The 22,619-nt window shown below is 36.7% G+C and overlaps 1 protein-coding gene and 1 pseudogene across 1 annotated transcript in view; one reads left to right on the top strand and one right to left on the bottom strand.

Moving 5' to 3' along the window:
- Positions 1–22,619, top strand: part of FGD6 (FYVE, RhoGEF and PH domain containing 6) — a 95,925-nt gene that overhangs the window by 47,909 nt on the left and 25,397 nt on the right. Inside the window, exons 6-8 of the mRNA XM_016162752.2 lie at positions 4,809–4,960; positions 7,023–7,179; positions 9,103–9,190. Of these exons, the coding sequence (XP_016018238.2) occupies positions 4,809–4,960; positions 7,023–7,179; positions 9,103–9,190 (397 nt within the window). The remainder of the gene's footprint in view (positions 1–4,808; positions 4,961–7,022; positions 7,180–9,102; positions 9,191–22,619) is intronic.
- On the bottom strand, positions 4,343–4,460 carry LOC118614182 (annotated as a pseudogene).

The raw sequence follows: 22,619 nt of genomic DNA, 5'->3' as shown, positions 1-22,619 counted from the left end.
GATGAGAATAAAGGTGGATATTGATTACTTAGGATATATTATGATTATTTGTTAATTTAAGGAGGTTGGAGACAAGATAAAGGGATGGTTTCAGTCATGTTTTATACAGTTTTGCATTCATGATTATCCACACTATCAGTAGGTCCGAACATATAGAGAGTTAGAAATACTTTCTTTGGGCAAATATTTTCCTTTTAAAACAAAGTTAAATTGTTAATTTAGGACTTTCCCCCTCTGCTTTTACTTCATAGTTTCATACTCATTTCTGCATATTTATCAAAGCTTTTTGACCTTAGCAGCTGCTTTTCTTTTGCTTAATATGAAGTGATTTTTAATGGCCTTCACGAAGTCAGGGAGCCCTGCAGAGCTCCCTGTCTGTCCATATGTCCATTTGGTCTTTGTAATTCACTGTGTCATAGCAATGGTTAAGTAATGCCCTAAGGTCAGGAAGCCCAGTCAGGACAGCTGGTAATTAAGTCACTTACTCCTCTTGGGCACTGGAAATATAAAACCTGATCCTAGGAACAAGGCCATCTGTTTTGTGCTTTGTTGCTTTAGATGTTCATACTTGATTTTATTTGCATTGATTTTTGCTTAAGTCTTAGCCAAGTGATCAGAGCTGGTAAGCTAGTATGATTCATACCTCAGAGGAACTAAGTTTTTTAAAGTTAATCTGGTTCATATTTGTAAGTTTTATGGGAATTATTAAGAAAAATATTATGATATGCTGTATAATTCAGAAGGCCATTTGTATTGCAAAAAATGTCAGTTCAACAAGCATTTGGTTTTTGTGACCAGAAACAAGAGTGGAGGTTGTTCCATTTTGCATACAGAATCTTTGGTAGATTTTGTGTTAGAAGAATAGGCTGGAATGTTTAGTTGACAACAATAAATTCTGTCACCTAACAGTTTCACATTCTAACTCCCCTCATCCCTTTTAATTATCCAGCATTACCAGTGTGAAAAAGTATATTCTGGATCTAATTTTTGAAGTGCTAGTTCTGTGGTCTCGCATCCTGATTTAGTCAAAAAAGTGTTGGTAAATTTAGATTCTTCTGCCCCAAAATAGCTTTACTTCTGGCTCTTAAGTGTCATCACACTTTCCCAAATTATACTGGATGCTAGCATTTAGAAAAATAACCAAACATGTCTTGTAATCATCCTTTTTATTGAAAAAAAAAAAATCTTTCCTCCTTCTCATGGCACCAGTTCTAGGAATGGTTGAGGTCCATGAAGAGCTGAGCTAAGAAGTTAAAAATTCTGTGTGTCATTCCTGGGTAAACATCTGACACTGGAACCATAGCACATTGCTTTCAGGAGTTGGTGGCCCAAGAGGAGAGAGAATGCAATTGGGGCCCGGGCTGCCACACATGGTTATAAAGGCCAGGAGTTGGGAGTAGGGTCTTTGGTGTGAGTTGGATTGGCCTAGAGTAAGGGATGCCATTCTCTTTTCTATTTTCAAAAAGGCACCTTGAAGACCAGCAATTGCCCTGGTAGTGTTTGCTTAGAATATGTAACTTCCTGCATTTTAGGAATAATTTGTAATAGAAAGCCGAATATAAATTCTCTAAGTCCATATAGTCTTTATTAAATGTTCCTTTTTTGTCATTTTAACTATTGTTATTTTATTCTGACATGCTACTCATAGTTTTTAAAAAGACATTGTGGGCTATTGATCATCCAGCACTGCCTGTACCATCCAGTAGTACTAGAAAAGTAAAGCTTTACCTGGTGTGAGACAGGAGCCTTCGATTAGAGGCAGTCATCCTACCGGTCAGCTCAGCATGGAGTTGGCTGGTTTCTGTTGAATGTCTTAAATAAACAAGTTTCTTTTTTGGCAATGGTGGCAGACATATGGAATGCAGAATCTGGCAAAAGCTGTGTCAAACAAAGTCCTTAAGCTACTTAGCAGCTAATGTCTACTGTCAACTGTTGTGACTGAGGAAATACCTTCCAACTGGAAAATAAAAGTCGTCTTGCTGCCAAGAGACAAACATTCATCATTGATTCTACCAGAAGAAAGGCCAGTGCTTAATTGCTTTGTTGAACAAGAAACTCTTATGTCTAAATTATATTAATCATTAAACTGGTAAAAAAAATGTTATAGAAGATGTTTACTTGTTATGTTTTGAATACATTTACAATTGAGGAAGTTATTCATGATATATAAATATATTGTATAGTTCTGCATGATGGAAAATCTCATGATTTTCAAAAGTGTTAAGTAGCTCTATTTTCTCTTAGTAAATGTGAGTGCTGATAGAAACAAGCTGTTGGGAGGTGGAATTTGGCCACTATCCATTTGGTTTCTGGAGATGTTTTGTGTGGTTTTCTGGATTGGAGTTTATACAAGTTACGAATCCTTATTTTATATTACAGTAATTAGTTGTAAAAGTAGTTCTTTAGTTACTGGTGTAAGTAGATGGTTCCTGTAGGTTAACGTGACTGACTGTTGGGCAAGTAAAGTTAGTCATGGTACTGAGGCCCAAGTGAAGGGTTTTGTTTCATTTTTTAGTATTTGTTGAGCCATAAGAGGATTTGAATGATCGAAAATAGCCATATCTTAGAAAAGGAATCCTCTCGTGTACTTTGAAATTATACGTGAGGTTTTTGTCCTTCACAAAAGAAATACTTAGGGTTAATATATATATGTTGGAGGCAGGTGTTGAAGGGATCAAGGGAGAAAATCAGTATCTTTTTTTGTTTATTTGATTTGCTGAGGCAGTCCCTAAACGGAAAGCAGTTGGAAATAAAAGAAGATAAAGCTTGGTAGAGTCTGTTTTACCCAATCATTGCTTTAAGGTTTTAATTAAATTTAACTGTTTTCTAAGAAAGAACAATCTCTATTTTTGAATCCTCAGGCCTGTGGAACAGATTCCACTATTGTTTTAGTTATATCTTGAGGCTTACCCTCCAGGGACAGTGCAATCCAAACACCCTTCTGCTACCCCACCCTCTCCAAGTCATTGAAATGATAGAGTGAGGGTGGTGCGAACCCATCTTAAAACATGGTATGAAGTGTTCTAGGGAAAAGTTGACAAAAAATAACTTGTGGAGAGAAAATTTGTTATTTGTAAAAAGTGTAAATCCTGGTGAAATAATAGGAAGATTAGATAGAGGGAGGGGAGTGTTTATGGTCCACAGTTAAAATATTTTGTCGATTTGTGTGCCAAACATATTGTAAAAAGGTTTAGGCACAGTAATCTAATTAAAGTCCGTTTAACAGATGAGAGGGAGAAATGGGTGAAGGAGGTCAAAAGGAAAAAATAAATAAATATGGTGCATCACTGAGCAACACCAGAAAATGGCTTACTGTTGTCTAGTAATTTGTGACCTAAATACATAATACTAAACCTCTTTCAAAGAAGAAAAACTACCTCAATTTGGATGTTAATGGAATATATACTAAAACTAAACAGTGCCAGTGGCAACAAAGCCAGACTTCAAATTCTAATAATATCTGCTAGATACAATTTATACCCAGATCAAGTACTCCACAATTCAATAAATTATCTGTAATACAACATATGATGAAATTTAGAAAGTAAAAAAAGAAAAATCTATTTCCATTAAAAAGATTTTCCTGAGGCCCTACACAGAAGTTTTTGTCTGTATCTCAATAGCTACAATTACATGGGTCATATGGCCATCTCAGCCTGAAAAAGAATCTGAAAAAAAGCACAATTTTTAGCTGTGCATATTGCCCTTCTCTCCCAGAAACAAATAAAAACTCTAGAAATAACGTAACATAACTTTACATTCATTGTTAAGAGACCGTCAGTGGTTTTCTTCAGAAACTTTTTTTTTCTCCTTCAACCATACTTATATTTCCCTCTTACATACTTTTCTGGACAGTTCCCTTTTCTTTTAACCAATGGGTGAATAATGTCCAATAAAATGAAACCTTTTTGCAAGAAAGTCATTTTGTTCAAATTACTTTGGTACAAATGAAATGCATTGTTATTCGGCTTCATTTTTAATATTAAAAAAAAAAAAAGAAGAAGATAAGGAAAATGAAGCCAGCTCAGGTAAATCAGGAGTGAGGACCCGAATCCAGCATTCTCTGATTATTAAGAATGTGCCACCCTCCCCATGTGTCACCTAAAATGCTCTGGTTGTTGGGAAATGATTATTGGAAGTGCACAAAGAGACCTTTCAGAATAGAATTAGCTAAGATCTTGTGGGGACTTTTAAAATAAATGGATTATGTTCAAATAGCAGCACTGGAACAATCTTATTATTTATTTATTTATTTTTAGGCAAAGCAACCCTTGATTGACCTCACAGATTGCAAGGACCTTGTCAGCTTACAATATCTTATTTTTATTTATTTTCCTTTTTACGCCTACAGCACCTGGTCTTCCTAGGTGGTCTCCCATTCAAATACTAACCAGGCCCAATCTGCTTAGATTCTGAGATCAGATGGGATTGGACTTGTTCAGGGTAGCATGGCCATAGACAGTACTGGAATAATTTTAAAGAGTGCTTAGAATTGCAATGAAATTTCCAGACTCCCCCTTGGTATAACTGCTAAGTTTGGAGATCAAACAAAAAGATTTAAGAAAAATATCACAAAGTCTGTTTTAAAACCAAATATCTACCCCAACCACTTTGTATTTTTTAAAAAAATATCCTGTCTAGGAAAGTGGGATGGGAGGAAGGTGGGTACTTTTCAATTTGTCATTCTATAAGGGAAACACAGTTTTGTAATTTATATTGTTTTAGCATAGAAGGCGACAAGGGGAAAAAAGCTTTTTATCGAGTTATATGTGTGTGTATATTGTTTTTCCTCTTCTGGACTGTCATAGGATTTCCGAGACGCAGTAGCCCATGCTTCCAGGCAACTTGGGAAACCAGTGATTGAGGACCGGATCCTAAATCAGATCCTGTACTACCTGCCTCAGCTGTATGAGCTCAACCGCGATCTCCTGAAGGAACTGGAGGAAAGAATGTTGAACTGGTAAAAATGGATTGACCAGCTTTCCCAGGGATTCCAATTTTAGATGAAACCCATAAGGGCTCTCTATGTGTGACACAGAAATGTTCCATACATTGAGTTGTTTCAATATATTGAATTTTCTTGGCATTTACCTGTAGATTGAACATATTAGATGGCCAGAATAGACAACCTTCCTGCATTCTGTTCAATGCTATAAATTTTTAAATTCTTTGGTAATGCTGCCTCAAAGGCAAGAAGGGCCCATCATCAACCAATTTAATTTTTTCTAGGTGACTTTTGGTAGTTAAGATTTTTGAGACTGAGGAAATTTAGTTGATATTTTCACATTGGAACAAATTTTAAGTGTTTCATCTATCTCTTCTGGAGCTTCAAGTCATGAAACTCCCCCTTACATTATGGAAAAGAGGCCATTCACTAAGATAATTTGATAAACTAATTTGGTTCATTTAGAAAATTTACATGTATCTGATGTCATTGTAGATGCTGTAGATTTCAGAACAGGAAAAAGCTACCGAATGGTTAAGAGCTACCATTGGGCTGTAGAAAATGAGCTGAGACTTTGGTGACAGCTTTGGAAATATGTGGATAATTCAGTCTAGGGGACTGAACTTATGTTGAAGTCCATGGAGAACTCAAAATGATTTGAATGAGAAAACAGTATCACATACTTTCCTGATCACAATTTCCTTCTAAGTTCTCTTCATGCATAATCCAAAAAATGCCACTGTCTGTTTTGGAAATATCATCATGCCTTTGTTTGTTGGGAAAATATGCTGGATAAGCAATTAATACTTAGCTGCAGTTTAAGTATAAAATGGCACAGAGTTAAGGACTGAGGAATGACTAAAAGGTAGTTTTTTAAAGTCATGGCAGAAATAAAATGTATTTACAAAGAAGTCCTGTACATCATTCTTATAAAAATTAACCTAAAACTTAATCTGAATTGGCTTAAAAAGATGTGCATATTTATGCAAGCAGGTGGAGGCTTAAATATATTTTTTGCTGATGGTAAAGGTATTCTCAAGTTTAGATCTGTAGATGTTCTGTGTTAAAATATTAAGCATTTCTCAGAGATAGCCTAACTTAAGGGACAACTAAAACAACAATTATGGAAAAAGCTATACTCATTGCTAACAATTTTTATAATCTTTGGATATTTTCCACTAATTAAAATATTTTTCTCTCAGAGATCTTTGAGTCAAGACATTCTTTGGGAGACTATCTGAAATAACATTTATTTTTACATTGGCTTTTAATAACAATTGATAAAGTCTTCATTTCTACATTCAGCAAGGTTTTGGATACCTACCATGTCAGTACTCTAAGCGTGCTAAGAATATCACAGTGCACAAAACAGACAAGACTCTTGCTCTCATGGAGCAAATATTTTTGTGGCGGAAGCACTAGACAAATATACAAAAAAAAAAAAAAAAGGTAGAACTAGTTTCTCATCTGCATAAATGTAAAATAGGACAATGTGCTAAGGAATGAAGATTGGGTGGCCAAGGAACCAAGGAAGGCTCTCTAAGAAAGCCGAGCATTTAAACTGACATCTGAACAAAAAAGGGACTAGCCTGGGTCCTATATTTCTAGGCATGTGGAACCATTAGTCGAAGTTTCAAAAGTGGCAATGGACTGTGTATGTCAAAAGAACATGAAGAAGGCCAATGTTGCGGGAGAGTAATGAGAAGGGGAATGAAGAGTGAGATGGGTCAGAAAGGTAGGAACAGTGGCACCTGTGGGTCTTTGTAAGTCCAGGAAAGGAGTTCGTTTTTCTAAGTGCCAAGGAGGCCATTGGAAGTCACATGATATGACATACATTTTTAGATTCTGGCTGCACAGAAGAATGAGATAGTGGAAGCAAGGAAACCATCTTGCTGACAGAGTCCAGACAAGATACGATGGTGGCAATGGAAATGGTGAAGAGTAGGCATTTTGAGATATGTTTCATAAGAAAAAGGGAAAAGATGGCTTGGGTAGGGACTCTGCTTATTGGATGTGTCTTGGATACATTAATGGCTCTGGTTTTATATTTTTGTATATATCTCTTCTCTACCCTTAGGACAGAACAACAAAGAATTGCTGATATCTTTGTAAAGAAGGGACCATATCTAAAAATGTATTCCACGTACATCAAAGAATTTGATAAGAATATAGCTTTGTTGGATGAGCAGTGCAAGAAAAACCCAGGTTTTGCTACTGTTGTTAGAGAATTTGAGGTATTTTGCTTCCATCTAATGTTGAACTGTTTTTGGGGGGTGGGGGAATTGCTTTTATAACTTTAATAATTTGCTGTTATTGAAAATAAACCTTGCAGACAAAAAGATATTAAAATATAATCCCTTCAAAATCAAAGAGGGAATTGAATAAATTAGTGAGAACTCTGTCCATAAGATTTAATTTTGAAAATATTGCACATCGAAATATTTGAATGGATCTCTTTTTATTTGTGGTAAAATACACATAAAATAAAACTTAATGATTTTCACCATTTTTAAGTGTACGTGTAAGTAGTTTTCAGGACTTTCACTTTGTTATTCAACCAATCTCCCTGTTTTCATCATGCAAAACTGAAACTTTGCCCATTAAACAGCTAGCTCCCCATTCTCCGCTTCCCCCAGCCTCTGGCATGCACCATTCTACTTTGTCTCTGAATTTGACTGCTCTAGGGAACATTTATTTTTAACTCAACCTTTCCCTTTATTCTTCTAACAACTAATCTATAATCATGGATGGGAAATGTAATTTGTTTCTCTTTAGATAAATGACACAGTTTTAGTGTCAAAGAAAAATGAATAACATGTTTATTGCCAAAACTTTGCGTTTGACTCAGAACTATGAGAGTACAAGCCTGATTTGATTCATGATGATATAATGGATCTTTAAAAAATATTAGTTTTAACTAAAATTTTACTTAAGTCCTCTCCCCCACTTTTGAATAAAAGGTTGGTTAGTATGTATTTTAATGATCATTTGTTTTGAAACTAAAAATATCTGAATTCTAGTCACACAAAACTAGAAAAGCTTTAGACATATTAAGATAGCACTGATTTCTAATTTGTACAGTAGACAAATAATTAAACTTTAAAATTATAGTCTTCTTCATCTCTCTGCTGATGTCTTCACGCTATTAAGAAAGGAAATGTGAAATATATAGTTGTAGAACTGATAATTGACCCAGTTTTCATTGGTGTCCAAGGAGTTGTTCTGTTGCCTTGGCTGCAGAAAAAACAAGACAGGAAAGTTAGCTGCCTTGGTTACTGATGATCACATGATAGATGCTTTCTTAACATGTATCACCATCATAATTTCATAATTATTCTGGTACCAGACCCTGGAGCTGGTGTAAGAAGTGCAGGACATCTTAGCACGAGGGACATTTTCATTTGGCCATTTTGATGCTACCTCACTTGTTATTCCTGTGATGGAGAATGAGGTGAGGCTCAAGAATGGGCAGACGTGTCTTATACATAATAAGAAGAGCTTTAAAGGCAGAATCAAATGTCCTTGTGGTCAAGACAGAATGGTTCCAGCTCAAATGTTCCTATATATACCGTGATTTGGGAGATGTCTTTTATAGCCAATAAACTGAGAAAGAGTTTTACATTCTGCAGGCATACTAGGGAAGGGATGCTTGGCAAGGCTGCTTTTCAGGTTATCTTTAATTCTCCCTGCTATCATCTGTTGTTGTTATGAGTATATTGATAGGCTCTGACTATAACTTGAATCCAATTCCTAGTAGTTTTATTTCTGCCACCTTATTTTGGAGACCATGCATGTCCTTCTTGGTTGAAGGGTTTGTTTATGAATGCTTGCCCAAGTAGCAGGCAGCTGCTGAGTAGGATGGGCTCTAATTGGCCTACAATGCAGACTGCAGCTACCACCCTGTGTGAGCAGGCCATGAACAAGTTTTCCCAATGAGTCAGTGATTTGAGAGATCTACCTGTGGGAGAGGGTGGGCTACATGGTGAATCGATATAGTTTTGCTCTCAGCATCGCAGCTGTGTCTTAAAAGGAGCATCTCCAAGAGTCTCCTTCCAGAGCTGCTGACTGTTTAAAGTTTGGCTCCCTGGGCACCCGAATCTGCATCCCTTGCTTCTTAGAAAAACTATGTGTTTATACCGATTGCCTTTTCCTTTCAGACGAGCCCACGATGTGCTAATCTGGCCCTCAAGCACTACCTGCTTAAGCCTGTTCAGAGGATCCCCCAGTACAAGCTGCTGCTGACAGGTGGGCGTCTCTGCCAGTTTACTTCTCTCTTTCTGTTAGTCCAGTAACACCTTTACCTAAAATGTGGAATCATAGATTGCTTAGAATGTTGCATATCCACTACCTGAACTCCTTTTAGTTCTCTGATCATCACTGTGCGCATGCTCTGCTCTGGGCTTTCATACATGTTAATTCCTTTTGCTCAGAACTTCCTTTACCATCCCAACCCCACAATCCTGCCTCATTTTGCCTGATTAATATTAACCCCAAGAAGGTAACTTTCCCACGCACTTAAGAATGAGGTTTAGAGGGTCACAGGACATCAACTGTCACGGCCCTGGTCACTTTAGAGGGTTTTTATAAGGATTGATTGATTAATGAGCTATGTGCTTAGAATAGTGCTTTGCTCACAGTGTATTCTAAATAAGTACTAGCTGCTATTAGTAGTAGTTGCACTGTGTTTATCATCATCCTGATGTCTGGTCATTATTGTCTGTGTCTCCTACCTGACTGCGAGCTTCAAAATTACAGGGTTATGTCTATCTAGTTTCCACTGTAATGGTAAAAAGAAAAACAAGAAAAGAAATTTTGAAAAAGCTTTGATTTGCATGGAGTCACATATTTTGCTCAGGACTTTATATTCATTGGCTTTTTAAATCTTCACCATAGCCATGCATATATCATGATATTTACATAGATGAAATAACAGGCTTTTGGAGATTAAGTGGTTTGGCATCACAAAAAAGCTGATATAGTCTCAGTACCAAGCACAGTATCCAACACATACTACTTGGCCCCCTGCAGTATTTGCCGAAATGTATTGTATGTGCAGTGAGTTAGTATACGTACGTAACGTGCATTAAGAATTTGGTTAAAATGGACAAGAACATTGAAATGCCGATTCACAATTCTAAATTCAATCTGTTGTAATTTTATGTAAATAGATTTTAAGGTACTTGGTTCCTATTAGTGTTCTTAAGAAATGGTGTGCATGCATTTATCCTTAACTTAGTCACTGTCTCTGAAACCAAGAGCCATATTGAATGAAGTAAGTGAATCCTGGAAAGCCAGGGTTTCCTGATTTCCTTTTAGGCAAAGTCTTCATGCCTTCCAAGCTTGCCTGCCAAGCTTGCCTGCTGAAAGACAAACTGCTGATGAAGAAGGCCTACTCTTCAGCCCCAGGGCTGGCTACCTGAGGTGTTTCTTTAATTTGAATTTCTAACTGTGAATCAGGCACTAGTTTTCTCTCTAAAATGACATAAGGCAAAGCAAATAATTTGAGGATGTCCTGTCCATCTGTACTTTTTTCCCTCTGCATTTGGCTGACATTTAGAATACACAGGACGAAAGGAAGAACCCTTGCATGCATCATGTTTTTGCTAGATAAATTCAATGCTGTATCATAAATGAGCTATTGACTGGCTTGAGCTATTACTACAGCTGTCAAATGAAGTACTGTTTTTAATGGCAAAAGACAACTATGGTTTTAAAAGCTATAATTTTGTCATAAGGATGGAGCAAGATTCTGAAATTTTCATATAAACTTTCTTTCCCCCACATTATGACGTAAGTAAAAAAGTTAGATATTTATTAAAGTTAGGTTTCATGCTGAATTTGATTTTAATTGATTAATAATGAAATAGCAAGTTAAGTTTTAAAATATCTCTTTAAAAAGAACACTTTTTATAACCAATATAATGTGAGTTTAGGATTATTTTCAGTTTTGAGCTGTCTCGTTTAATTTTAAAGCCGTTTCTCCCTTAAATTGGAAAATCTTCATTATTTAAATAATGCACAATACCTTACATATAGTAAATACTCAGTGATTGTGGATTTTTTGAAGGGTAAAAGTGATAAATGGCTTGTCCAAAGTCAAAAAGCCAGAACTAAAATAAGAGAAAGAACATAGACTTCATAAAAAAATAACATAGACTTCATAGTCTTTGTCCTATGCCTTTACTTCCATTGATTCAAATTCTCCCTCCAAGTCTGACCTGAAGTCCTCCATTCCCTTTGAAGACATCTCTAATTACTCCAGTTTTTCTTGACCCTTATTATCAATGCAATGCGACTTAGTAAATATTTATACAATGCCTTGTGAATGTGCTAATATTTGTATGATTTGAATATTGATTCCTTAATTTGATTATAGACTTTCCGAGGTGAAAAAGTGAGTCTTTTACTAATAATTTATTGTATCCTGGTATATCTGGGCCAGTTTTGGATACTTTGAAAGCTGTTCAGGAAATAATTTTAGTTGGTTTTAAGCTTGGTTCAAAATATCCCTTTAACCAAAATATCTTTAGCCTAAAGGACAACAATGATATAGAGAATTTAGATATTCTTTTCTCCTAAGTGAAAGACATATCCAGAGAGGTGAAATATCCTTGCCCAAGACAACGCAATTAATATTAGTTGAAGCACCTATGGTCATAATAATCCCAAGGAAATATATGGATTGGTACTAAGGGTTGGTTTTATATGTATTTAAAATCCTCATTTCCAATACTCATCTTTTGTGGTGTTCTAATTGCTCTCTACTTTTGCAAGATATTGCTACTGTTGCTATCTAAGTGCTCTTGTCTATGCACTTAACATTTTTTAGAAATTGGATTTTAAGTCTTAAGTTTGCATCTTTTCAAACATGTTATTTAACTGGATCCTCATCCTTGGATAAACAAACTCAGTGATTTATCCTTGGAACAGCCTTGTAAGGTAAGTACTTTTATTTCCCTTGTAGAATTTGGAATAAATCCAAGTTCAGAGAATATACTGGAGCAGAGAGGAGGCGTGAGACTATGTGACAGCTCCTGACAACTTTGATTTATTAATGAGCTTCAGGCAGAGAAAGGGAAGGATTCCTGCCTGACTTGGTGTAGGTAGATTTGTGCCTGCTTGGTTTCTTGGGAGGGGAAGATTGAGAAATGCAGAGATGAAGCAGATAGGATAGTTTCTTTTGGAATCCAGTGAGAAAGGTGAGTGCAAATTCCCGGATTCAGCAGTCCTGGCCTTACTATTCAAACAACTATCCCATTGTCTTGAATGTGTTCTTTAGGACATAACTGGGGTTTTTTACTGGGTATTTTACTTAGGCCGTCTCTTCCTTCATTGTAGCAAAAAGCTTCTAATTAAATTCTTGATAGTATTTTTTTTTTAAGTCAGCTCAAAATAGGATCGAAGAAAAGGCATATGTTGTATCATGAAATGCTTAAGATTAGAATTCTAAAAGCAAAAAAAAAATAAAGTAAAATAAAGTGATTTTAAAAATTTAGGCAGAAAAACTTGTAAATTTTACCTTTATATTGGCTACTCAAAGCCAGGGAATCTAGCCAGATCTTTAAAATATGTGGGACCCAGAACCTGTTTGCAGTTAGGAGAAGCGGGAATCCTGGGGCAGCAGTGAGGAAGCAATGAAAGAAAACAGATACTGCTACGGGAGCAGCATTAATTCTTTCCTCCTCATCTCTTTAGGGTAAAGACTGTTGTTAATATCCTAACTCAGTGTCTGGCATAGATTCTGGCACATAATAGGCACTCAGTAAACCAAGGCTTAGGGAAATAAATGTTCCTTTTCATAAGGTACAGAAGCCCTCCTATGCAGTGGTGCCAGTGGATGTTTGATGAATGGATGGATGGATCGATCAATTAATTGCTTTTAAGAGTCAAAATAATCTTCCAGTTACCCAGGCACAAAGTCATGGAAAGACTCTGGGATACTTACTTCCCTGTCTTCATTTTTCCTCCCTGACTGGGTGTCCCGTGCCTGGGCTTCCTGCTCTTTTCCATTTCCCTTGTTAAGCTCCAGGCCAGACCTTTCTACACTCACATCAGACCCTGGCATTATCTCCCTACTGGTCATGCTACCTCTTACCTCTCCCCCAGGTAGCCTGATTCATCATCACTTTAATTCTCACCCAAAACACCATAAAGGAAAAAACACTCTCGTGTCTTCCATTTTTCGCACACCACACTATCTATCTGGAGACAGTGTCAGAGCCTACAGATTAAGGGCGAAGTCCCACAGGACTGCCTCCTGCTTCCAAACTTCAGATGCCAATGGCAAGTTTCAAGTTGTCACTTGTATTTCTGACCAAGCAACTATAAATCAAGGTTCCCTTGACCCCTCCCTCCTTGAGTTTGATAATTTGCTAGAATGGCTCTTGGAACTCAGGGAAACACTTATTTACATTTAAGAGTTTATTATAAAAGCGTGTGATTAAGGATACAGATAAACATCCAGATGGAGGAGATGCATGGGGTGGGGTACAGGGAAGGGTTCAAACTTCCACGCCCTCTCCAGGCACATCACTCTCCCAGCACCGCCTCATGTTCAGCAACCCCGAAGTTCACCAAACGCTGTACCTTGGGATTTTTGTGGAGGCTTCATTATTTGGGCATGGTTCATCATTAATTCCACTTCTACCCCCTCTTCCCTTCCTGTAGGATGGAGAGTGGGACCGAAAGTTCCAAGCAAGAGTCACCTCATAAGACCAAAAGACACTCCTATTACCTAGGAAAATCCAATGAGTTAGGAGCTCTGTGTCACAACTAGAATCAAATACCTAATATTAGAAAAAAAGATGCTCTCAGGGCTCCTATCACGTAGACAATTGCAAAGGTTTTAGGAGCTCTGTGCCAGGAACTGGGAATAGAGACCTATATATATTTCACAGACATACTTTTATTCTGCTTATTAGAAATATTGAAAATGTACTTATCCTACCACAACGATGGATACATGTCATTATACATTTGTCCAAATCCATAGAATGTACAACACCAGGAGTGATCCCTAATGTAAGCTATGGATTTGGGGTGATTATGATGTGTCAGTGTAAGCTTATCCATTGTAACACATGTACCATTCTGGTGGGATATGTTGATGATGGGGGAGGCAAGTGCTGTTTTAGAAAAACAAATAAAAAACTTATCCACAGTATAAAGACTGCAGTGTATAACCCCAAATTGTCTAAACCTTATTTTCCTTTCCTCTAGCTGCAGTGAGTTTCTTACTCTCTCCTGATACCTTTCCTTCAAGGCCAGATTTTTCCTTTGTTAATCAATCACTAACTCACTCATCAAGTATTTATATGGGCTGGCACTGAGCTGGATGCCTGTATACCCTGGAGTCCCTTGTCCGTATGGAGCTTACAGTCCTCCTCTTTGGGGCCATACCCAATCACTCAGGCTCCCACCACACTCTTCTCAATTCCTAAAAATCATATTGATCTTGTCACTTATTTGAGTATGTTCTGAGGACTCGTTTTTGTAAGGGTCACGTCTTTCATGCCTATTAAAAATATATAAGTATTTTAAATAAAAAATGAAAAAGAAAACCACAAAGCTCCTCTTTGTCTTCTACCATCCAGATATGACTATCATATATTTTCTTAGATTTTTTTTTGGTCTGTTATATGTGGTACAAATTTTTTCAATGAAAAACCTTTTATTTGAGGGAAGTTACTACGTTGCCGTTGAAACAGGTTGAATCAGTGAGGATCACAGAAGAGAAAATGTAATGAAAAATATAATTTAAAAATTCCTCTGAAATATCGTTTTCACTTATATATTTAGAAAAAAAACAGTTCTTTGAACTTTGATTAAATTTGGATCAGGTAGTTTCTTTGATCTTGTTCAAAATATTTATGTTATAAGTGACTTTAACAACATGTTATATTACTTTTCCAGTAATCTGCCCTTAATCTGGGATGGTATTAACTCCCTCTGGGTTTTAGAAATCCAGGATTTCCCATGTTGGCAGAAAATATGATATTAAAAACATCTGTTCTAGTGTTCTGAAGTTATAAATTTGAACTATGATTAGGCTAATAAGCAGATTTATAAAAAGATCAGAATCAACTTAATGCATGACTTTTAAAAAACTCTTAGTGAAAAACAAACTTCTGCTCGGCGAGTATTTGTTTTAAAACCCAGGTCTAATTGTTTACATCAAAGGTCGTTCTAGGGCGGAACTTGATGAAAGGTGGGGTTACCCTGGACACCAGCCAAAGAATTTAGTTTTTGAGGAACCCAAAGGCCCTGATGTAAAGCAGTTTCCATCCATCTGACATGGGAGGGTGAGATATTATGGATTCTCATTGTAATTAGCTCAGCCCTTGTTGTGTTGCAATTCATTCTTAATTATAGTTGTGAACAAGGCATTTTGAGAGACGCTGTTTAATAAATTGTATCCACGAAATATTTTAATACTTTGGAAAGACTTAAGAGTATAAGAGGTATGCACATTTTATCTGCCCGTTCTATTAAGTTATGGTTTTTTGAATGTAATCTCACTTTCTCTGTAGAACAGGAGTTCTTAACCTTTTTTGTGCTTGGATCCCTTTGGCAATCTGCTGAAGCCTATGGATCTCTTCTCAAAATAATTTTTTTAACAATTTTTTTTTCAATTACAGTTGGAATACAATATTATATTCGTTTCAGGTCTACAACATGGCGATTAGACATTTATATATTGTACAAAGTGATCACCCCAATAAATCTACTACTCATCTGACAACATACATAGTTATTACAGTATTATTGACTCTGTGTATTATTAACTTATGCTGTACTTTACATGACCATGACTGTTTTGTAACTACCAATTTGTACTTTAATCTCTTCCCCTTTTTCATCCACCTCCTCAATCCACCACTTCCATCTGACAATCACCAACATGTTCTCTGTATCTATGGGTTTGTTTCTATTTTGCTCATTTGTTTATTTTGTTCTTTAGATTCCACATGTAAGTGAAATCATATGGCATATGTCTGTCTTTGTCTGACTTACTCCACGCAACACAATACCCTCTAGGTCCATCCATCTTATTGCAGAGGACAAGATTTCATTCTTTTTTATCTCTGAGTAATATTCCATGGTATATGTGTACCACTTCTTTATCCATTCATCTATTGATGGACACCCAGTTTCCCTTCATGTCTTGGCTATTGTAAATAATGCTGCAAGGAAATATGGATGCCCACATCCCTTCGAAGTAGTGTTTTGGGTTTGTTCAGGTAAATACCCAGAAGTAGGATTACTGGGTCCTTCTTTGTCTCTTGTTATAGCCTTTCTTTTAAAGTCTGTTTTGTCTGGTATAAGTATTACTACTCTAGCTTTTTTTGTCATCATTTTCATTTTCAGGAAATATCTTTTTCCATACTTTTACTTTCAGCCTGTGTGTGTCTTTTAATCTGAAGTGAGTCTCTTGTAGGCAGCATATGTAAGAGTCTTGTTTCTTATCCATTTAGCCACCTTATCATTTGATTGGAGCATTTAATTCATTTACTTTTAAAGTAATTGTTGATGGGTATGTAGTTATTTCCATTTTATTATTCACATTTCTAATCTTTTTTTCTTCTTCTTAAAGAAATCCCTCTAACATTTTTTATAATACTGGTTTGGTATTGATGAACTCCTTCAGCTTTTTCTCGTCTGGAAAGGTCTTTATCTGTTCTTTGATTCTGAATGATAGCTTTGCAGGGTAGAGTAATCTTGGTTGTAGGAACTTGCTTTTCATCACTTTGGTCATCTCATGCCTATCCCTTTTGGCCTTCAAAGTTTCTGTTGAGTAATTACCTGTCTTATGGGAGCTCCCTTGTGGGTAACTAGATTCGTTTCTCTTGCTGCTTTTAACATTCTCTCTTTGTCTTTAACTTTTGGCATTTAAATTACAATGTGTCGTGGAGTGGATCTATTTGGGTTCATCTTGTTTAGAACTCTGCGCTTCCTGGACTTGTATGTTTATTTCCTTCACCAGTTTTCTGTCATTATTTCTTCAAATATGTTCTCAATTTCTTGCTCTTTCTCTTCTCCTATGATATGAATGTTGGTTTACTGACATTGTCTCAGAGGCCCTTAAATTATCCTCATTTTTTGGACTCTTTTCTTGTTTCTATTCTTATTGGGTGTTTTCTGCTATCTTATCTTCTAAATTGCTGTTTTGGTCCTCTGCTTCATTTAATCTACTGTTGATTCCCTCTAATGTAGTCTTCATTTCTGACTGGTTCTTTTTTATGTTTTCTGTCTTTCTGTTAAAGTTATCACTGAGTTCTCTGCCCCTAAATTTATTGAGCATCCTTATAATCAGTGTTTTGAACTTTACATCTAGTAGATTACTTGTCTCCATTTTGTTTAGTTCTTTTTCTGGAGGTTTATTCTGTCTTTTCATTTGGGACATGTTTCTTTGTCTTCCCATTTCAGTTGCCTCCCTTTATTTGTTCCTGTGTATTAGGTAGGGCTTCTATGTTTCCCAGTCTTAGTAGCATGGCCTTATGTAGTAGGTGCCCTGTGGGGCCCAGTGGCACAGTCTTCCCTGGTAACCTAAGCCAAGTGCACCAGGTATGTCCCTTGTATGGGTTTTGTGTGCCCTCCTATTGTAGTTGAATCTTGGTTGCTGTTGGCGCATCAGTGGGAGGAATTGACCCTCAGGCTGATTGGTTGTGAGGAATGGCCACTGAGGGGCTGACCCTATGGAGTAGGATTCTCCTTAGTAGGGCTCTGGAGCCTGCCTAGTCTGCCCTTTGGGTGCATCATTTTTGGATGCAGTCCCAGGTGGTGCTCTGCCTTGTCTGAAGCTGGCCACTGGCATGCTGGCTCAGGGCTTCCTGGGAGGGGACCCACTACTGGCGAAGTTCTGCTGCAGCCTGCGCCCTTTCTGAAGCCACCTGGCAAGAGTCACCAAACAGTCTGCAGGTGGCTGCCACCTGTGCCGGGCTTGGGGCTTCTCAGCAAGAGGTACAGAGCATGCCGATGCCAGGTGCTACTTGTTTGGGTTTTGCAAAACTTTGAGAGATTTTAAGAAAGTCCACAGCATGAACAAAGACAGGCCGTTTGTATGGAAAAGCCACTGGAAGCAACTTGGTAGACCTGTAAGTTGGGTCGGGCAGTGTCTCAGAGAATCACCAGTGTTAGCCAGGTTGATGGGGACTTAGAAACGGTGGCACCTGCATCTGTGTGCCGGGAGGTGTGAGGGTTCAACAAAGGAACAATGACCTCTGCCAGCACCTCTCTCTGGGAGAAAACTGCCCCTCCAGCCATTGCCCGTATGTCCCTTGCAGTTTTCAAGCTGCTGACCCAGCGCTGGAGCTCAGAGCAAATGAGTTCGTCGGCAAGTGAGTCTGCACTTAGACTCCTTAAGAGAAATATCTGCACTCAGCCAGTCTCCACTGATTTTTACGCCAGAAGTTGTGGGAACTTTTTGACACAGGAACCTGGGCTGGACAGCCCTGTGTGTGGCTGGGACCCCTTGCTCCTTTGGGGGGACCTCTGTAGCTAAGATATCCTTTCATGTTCTCAACTGCTACATGCAGGTGTGGGACCAGACCCATTACACTTCACCCATCCTACCAGTCTTGAGGTGGCTTCTTCTGTACGTCCCCAGTTGTAGGACTTCTGTTCAACTAGACTTTAGGAGACTCTAGATGATGGCTGTTCTGTAGTTTAGTAGTAATTTTGATTGTGGTTGTGAGAGGAGGAAAACAGAGTTTACCTAATCCTCCATCTTGACTAGAAGCCCCAGAATAATTTTTTAACTTACAGAATAAAGCATATAAGATTAAAAGGAAACCAGTTGGGCTAAAATGTAGTTATTAAAATAGTTTTGAATTGTGACATAGTAATACATGTGCTTCTAAAGCACTGTATTAAATAAGACCTAGTGGTAGATCTAATATCTGCCCTGATTTCGAAGTTGTAAGAGTAAACTGGTAATGTGATACAAAAAATATGTGATTTCTGTGGTGACAAAGTCACTGGTGTCATTGATAAAACTGTGGTTTGTTGCCTACATTCATAAGTGAAGGAAATTCTGTATTTCACTTAGAATTTAGTGAAAATAATCTGTTTTTGCCCTTCCTAGGTTGCAGATCCTCTGAATTCTACCTTCGTAGACATTACCGTGAAGTCATTCTTTTACCAATTCTGTGTAAATTTGATGCAGATTCCCTACTAGAAGCCAAATGCCTCTATTGCCTTGTCATAGCTCTGACAAGCTGATTCTTGTTAAAGAGTTTCTTTCTTAATGTTTTTCGGAATCATGGGCTAATAGCAGGAACTGTTCCAGTTGGGGAAAACACTGAAATTTGCTCAAACTTGAATTCACCTTGGTGTTTATTTTACATTTGCGTTATTCTTCACTTGGCTATTTTTGGGGGTAGTAAAATATACTTATCTCATTAAACCTAAATTTGCTCTTTGTTGATAATTAGCACAGTAGGGACCAAATATGGGTAAGAGCTTCTTTAAGTGGGGCTTGATGTTGCCAGGGCTGTTTCTGTACATCTGACTCTCACTTGATAAACTGGCAGCCTTAATGATTGGAAAATGTGTCCACAAAGAAAAGCATTTATCTCAACTAAGTCAAAATAATAGATGTTTACTTTGTTGGGAGATTTTCTATGGCTTTGACACTTTAAGGTCATTTTGGATATGCTTTGCCAGTCTGTCCTGCTAAAAAGAGACTGCAGGGAGGTTCTGTCCATTGTAAGATCTACTCCAAAATTTTGCCATAGGATGAGCTTAGTGTCAGGTGGTACGTGAGTCCTTTTGGCATGCCACCTCAGGACCAGATTTAGCAAAGTCTAGGATATACCAGGGCTGCTTCATATGGTCATGCCCTGCACAAGGACTCCCTGCTGAGGTCCAGTGTAGCCCACACTTGACTCATCATATTGTGTGCCCCAGTGAGAGGCTACATCAGCCCAGGAGAGGTGGCCTTTTCTAATTCACAGACAGGCAGACATTGCCTGCTTCCCAAGCCATGAATCTGTGAGCCTGAGACTCATGAAAGGTTACTTTTTCTAACTTAGGTGAGTACCATATGTACAAGAGGCAGTCTTGGGTCACATACTCAAGGACCAGAATTGAACTCATGTTCAAGGAACAGGAGAATTGGAACAGGAGCCAGAGCACTTCTTAATTTGTCAGACCCTCAACTATCTCAAATGCTTAGTAGAATGTGAAGAAAAGTGGTAACGCTAATCAGAATGTCCATGATAAATTTAGGAAACATTTATTGAATATGCACCAGACCTTGTTCTAGGTGTTGGGTATATGAGAATAATTAATTCAGGTTCTTCATTCTCATGAAGCCCATAGTTTAGCATTTGTGCCTAAAATGATGCTTAACACTATAGAACCATTAACTTAGCTTTTAACGTCTTGCCAATGCTCTCTATATTATCAGTAAGGTTAACTTAGAATTTTGGAATTTTATCAGTATATATCAAAATGATTTTTTATATTAGAATAAATAGAATATTAAAGAATAATCTGAGAGGGAAATATCAGTTAATTCGTATTCTAAAACTTCAATAATTAAAGATACACAATACCATTGCAAGCATAAACCTATTGATTAAAAAGTAATAATAGTTATTCTGTCATTGGAATAGGAAGGTACTAGAAATAGATCTTGTTTTTAAGAATCTAATATGTGACAAATAGGGAGAATATGACAATAGAAAAAGAAAGGATTGTTTACTGTATAACCTGTTCAAATTTGAAAAATTAAGATTCATATATCAATGGATACACTAAATAAAATCTAAACTAAATATACACAGGCAGAGCACAGAGGCTTCTTAGGGTAGTGAAAATACTTTGATATCATAGTGATGGACACATGTCTTTATATATTTGTCCAAACCCATAGAATGTACAACGCCAAGAGTAAACTCTAATGTAATCATGGACTTTGGATGATAATGATGTGTCAATGTAGGTTAGTAAGGAATGTTGATAATGGGGGAGGCTGTGCATGTGTGGAAGCAGGAGATACATGAAAAATCTCTGTACCTTCCCCTGAGTTTTGCTGTGAATGTAAAATTGCTCTAAAAAAATGGCTTTATTATTAAAAAACCTAAATATAAAGTGTTAAACTATAGGAAAACCAGGAAAAAAATAAATATAGTTATTTGTTAAATCTCTGAGAATAGCAAGAGGAGCAGACATGATTTTCTAAGCCCAGAAAATAAAGAAATTATAAAGGAAAATATTGACACCTTTCAACTATTCTAATTAATGAAAGCATTATAAAGATCTCAAATGTCATTAAAATGAAAGGATAAACAGTACATCAGAAAATATATTTGTAATAAATATGAAAAAATTATTTCACTAAGAGTGCTAAAACTCATAGGTATCTATCTGGACTAAAAATTTGAACAAAAATAAAATCACTCAGTAAAAGTATACATAATAAATACACAGTAGCATGTCTAATATCCTCTGGATCAAAAATTAAAACAAGTTATCAGTTCAGCCTACTACTTAGCAGTAAAAAACTGCAATGCACAAAATTGGCAATCATTTACTAAAACTAGTATTTTTATATATTTATATCATTCCTTTAAATTCGTATATCCCTTTAGGAAAGATTTCTCATAATATATATCAAGTACTTAAAAAAAAAAAAACTTTTCTATCGATCCCAAGGAAATAATCTAAAGTACTGAAAAAGACAGATACATCAAGATAGCAGATCAATGTTACTTGTCATAAAAATGATCACACAATTTATTATTCAAATCTGTTACCTTTCAAGGGTGCAGGAAACACTATTTATAGTTATGCCTGGATAACAGGTGTACAACAGAATCATTACCAGCAAATTAGAATGTATGGCCGTCTACTTAAGGCAGCCCAAACAAGATGATTTAAAAAAGAATTCGGAGTCTAATAGTAGAGTACCTAAGTACCCTATGATGTATCCCTATGATGGGATGTTATTCAGCTGCTCCTATGGAAAAAAGAAATGTATGGGCTAGAATGCTCTAAATAGGCTATAAAATCTTAAATTATTAAAATTAAGTAAAATCAAGCATTTACAAGACAGAGGATATACTTTATGTTCTTTTAAAGAGGTGTTCATGGTTTAAGTTTTCTCCGTTATTTAATCTTCAAAATTTCCTATATTGCATCTTAGAATTTTTTTAAAAAATGTGCTTCATGCTACTTTAAATGAGAATCATTCATTTTTCAGTCTGGTCCAGCCTACTTATTTTATGTATGAGATTACCGATACACAGAAATACATGGTCAAAGTCACATGCCTCTGCTAGACATAGGTAGAGTAAGAGAGTAAGACTCATCTCACTCTCAACAATGGTTCTTGATCACATCACCAAGCTGCCTTGAAGATGGCAGCAGTATGTCTTGCAGCTTGACATTTGGTCTTATTTTTGGTATTTAAAATAATGAGTACTTTGTATCAACAATCAGGATAATTTTAGGTTGTTTTTTTTTTATTTAAAACTGGTAAACAGGCTTATGGATCCCATAATTCTGTATGTGATGCCTGATAGATATCATTACATATTTAGGGAGGAAAAAAGAAATCTGGATACAAAGCTAGATGTCCTCAAATTCAAAATACTTGACTTTGGGACATTACCTGTCCTATATGCTCATTTCCTCTGCTCTCTACCATCACTATTTCTCAGCACACAGT

This window comes from Rousettus aegyptiacus, unplaced genomic scaffold (assembly GCF_014176215.1).
Source record: "Rousettus aegyptiacus isolate mRouAeg1 unplaced genomic scaffold, mRouAeg1.p scaffold_m13_p_2, whole genome shotgun sequence".
Taxonomy (NCBI): Eukaryota; Metazoa; Chordata; class Mammalia; order Chiroptera; family Pteropodidae; genus Rousettus; species Rousettus aegyptiacus.
This window is presented reverse-complemented; position numbering and strand designations above follow the sequence as displayed.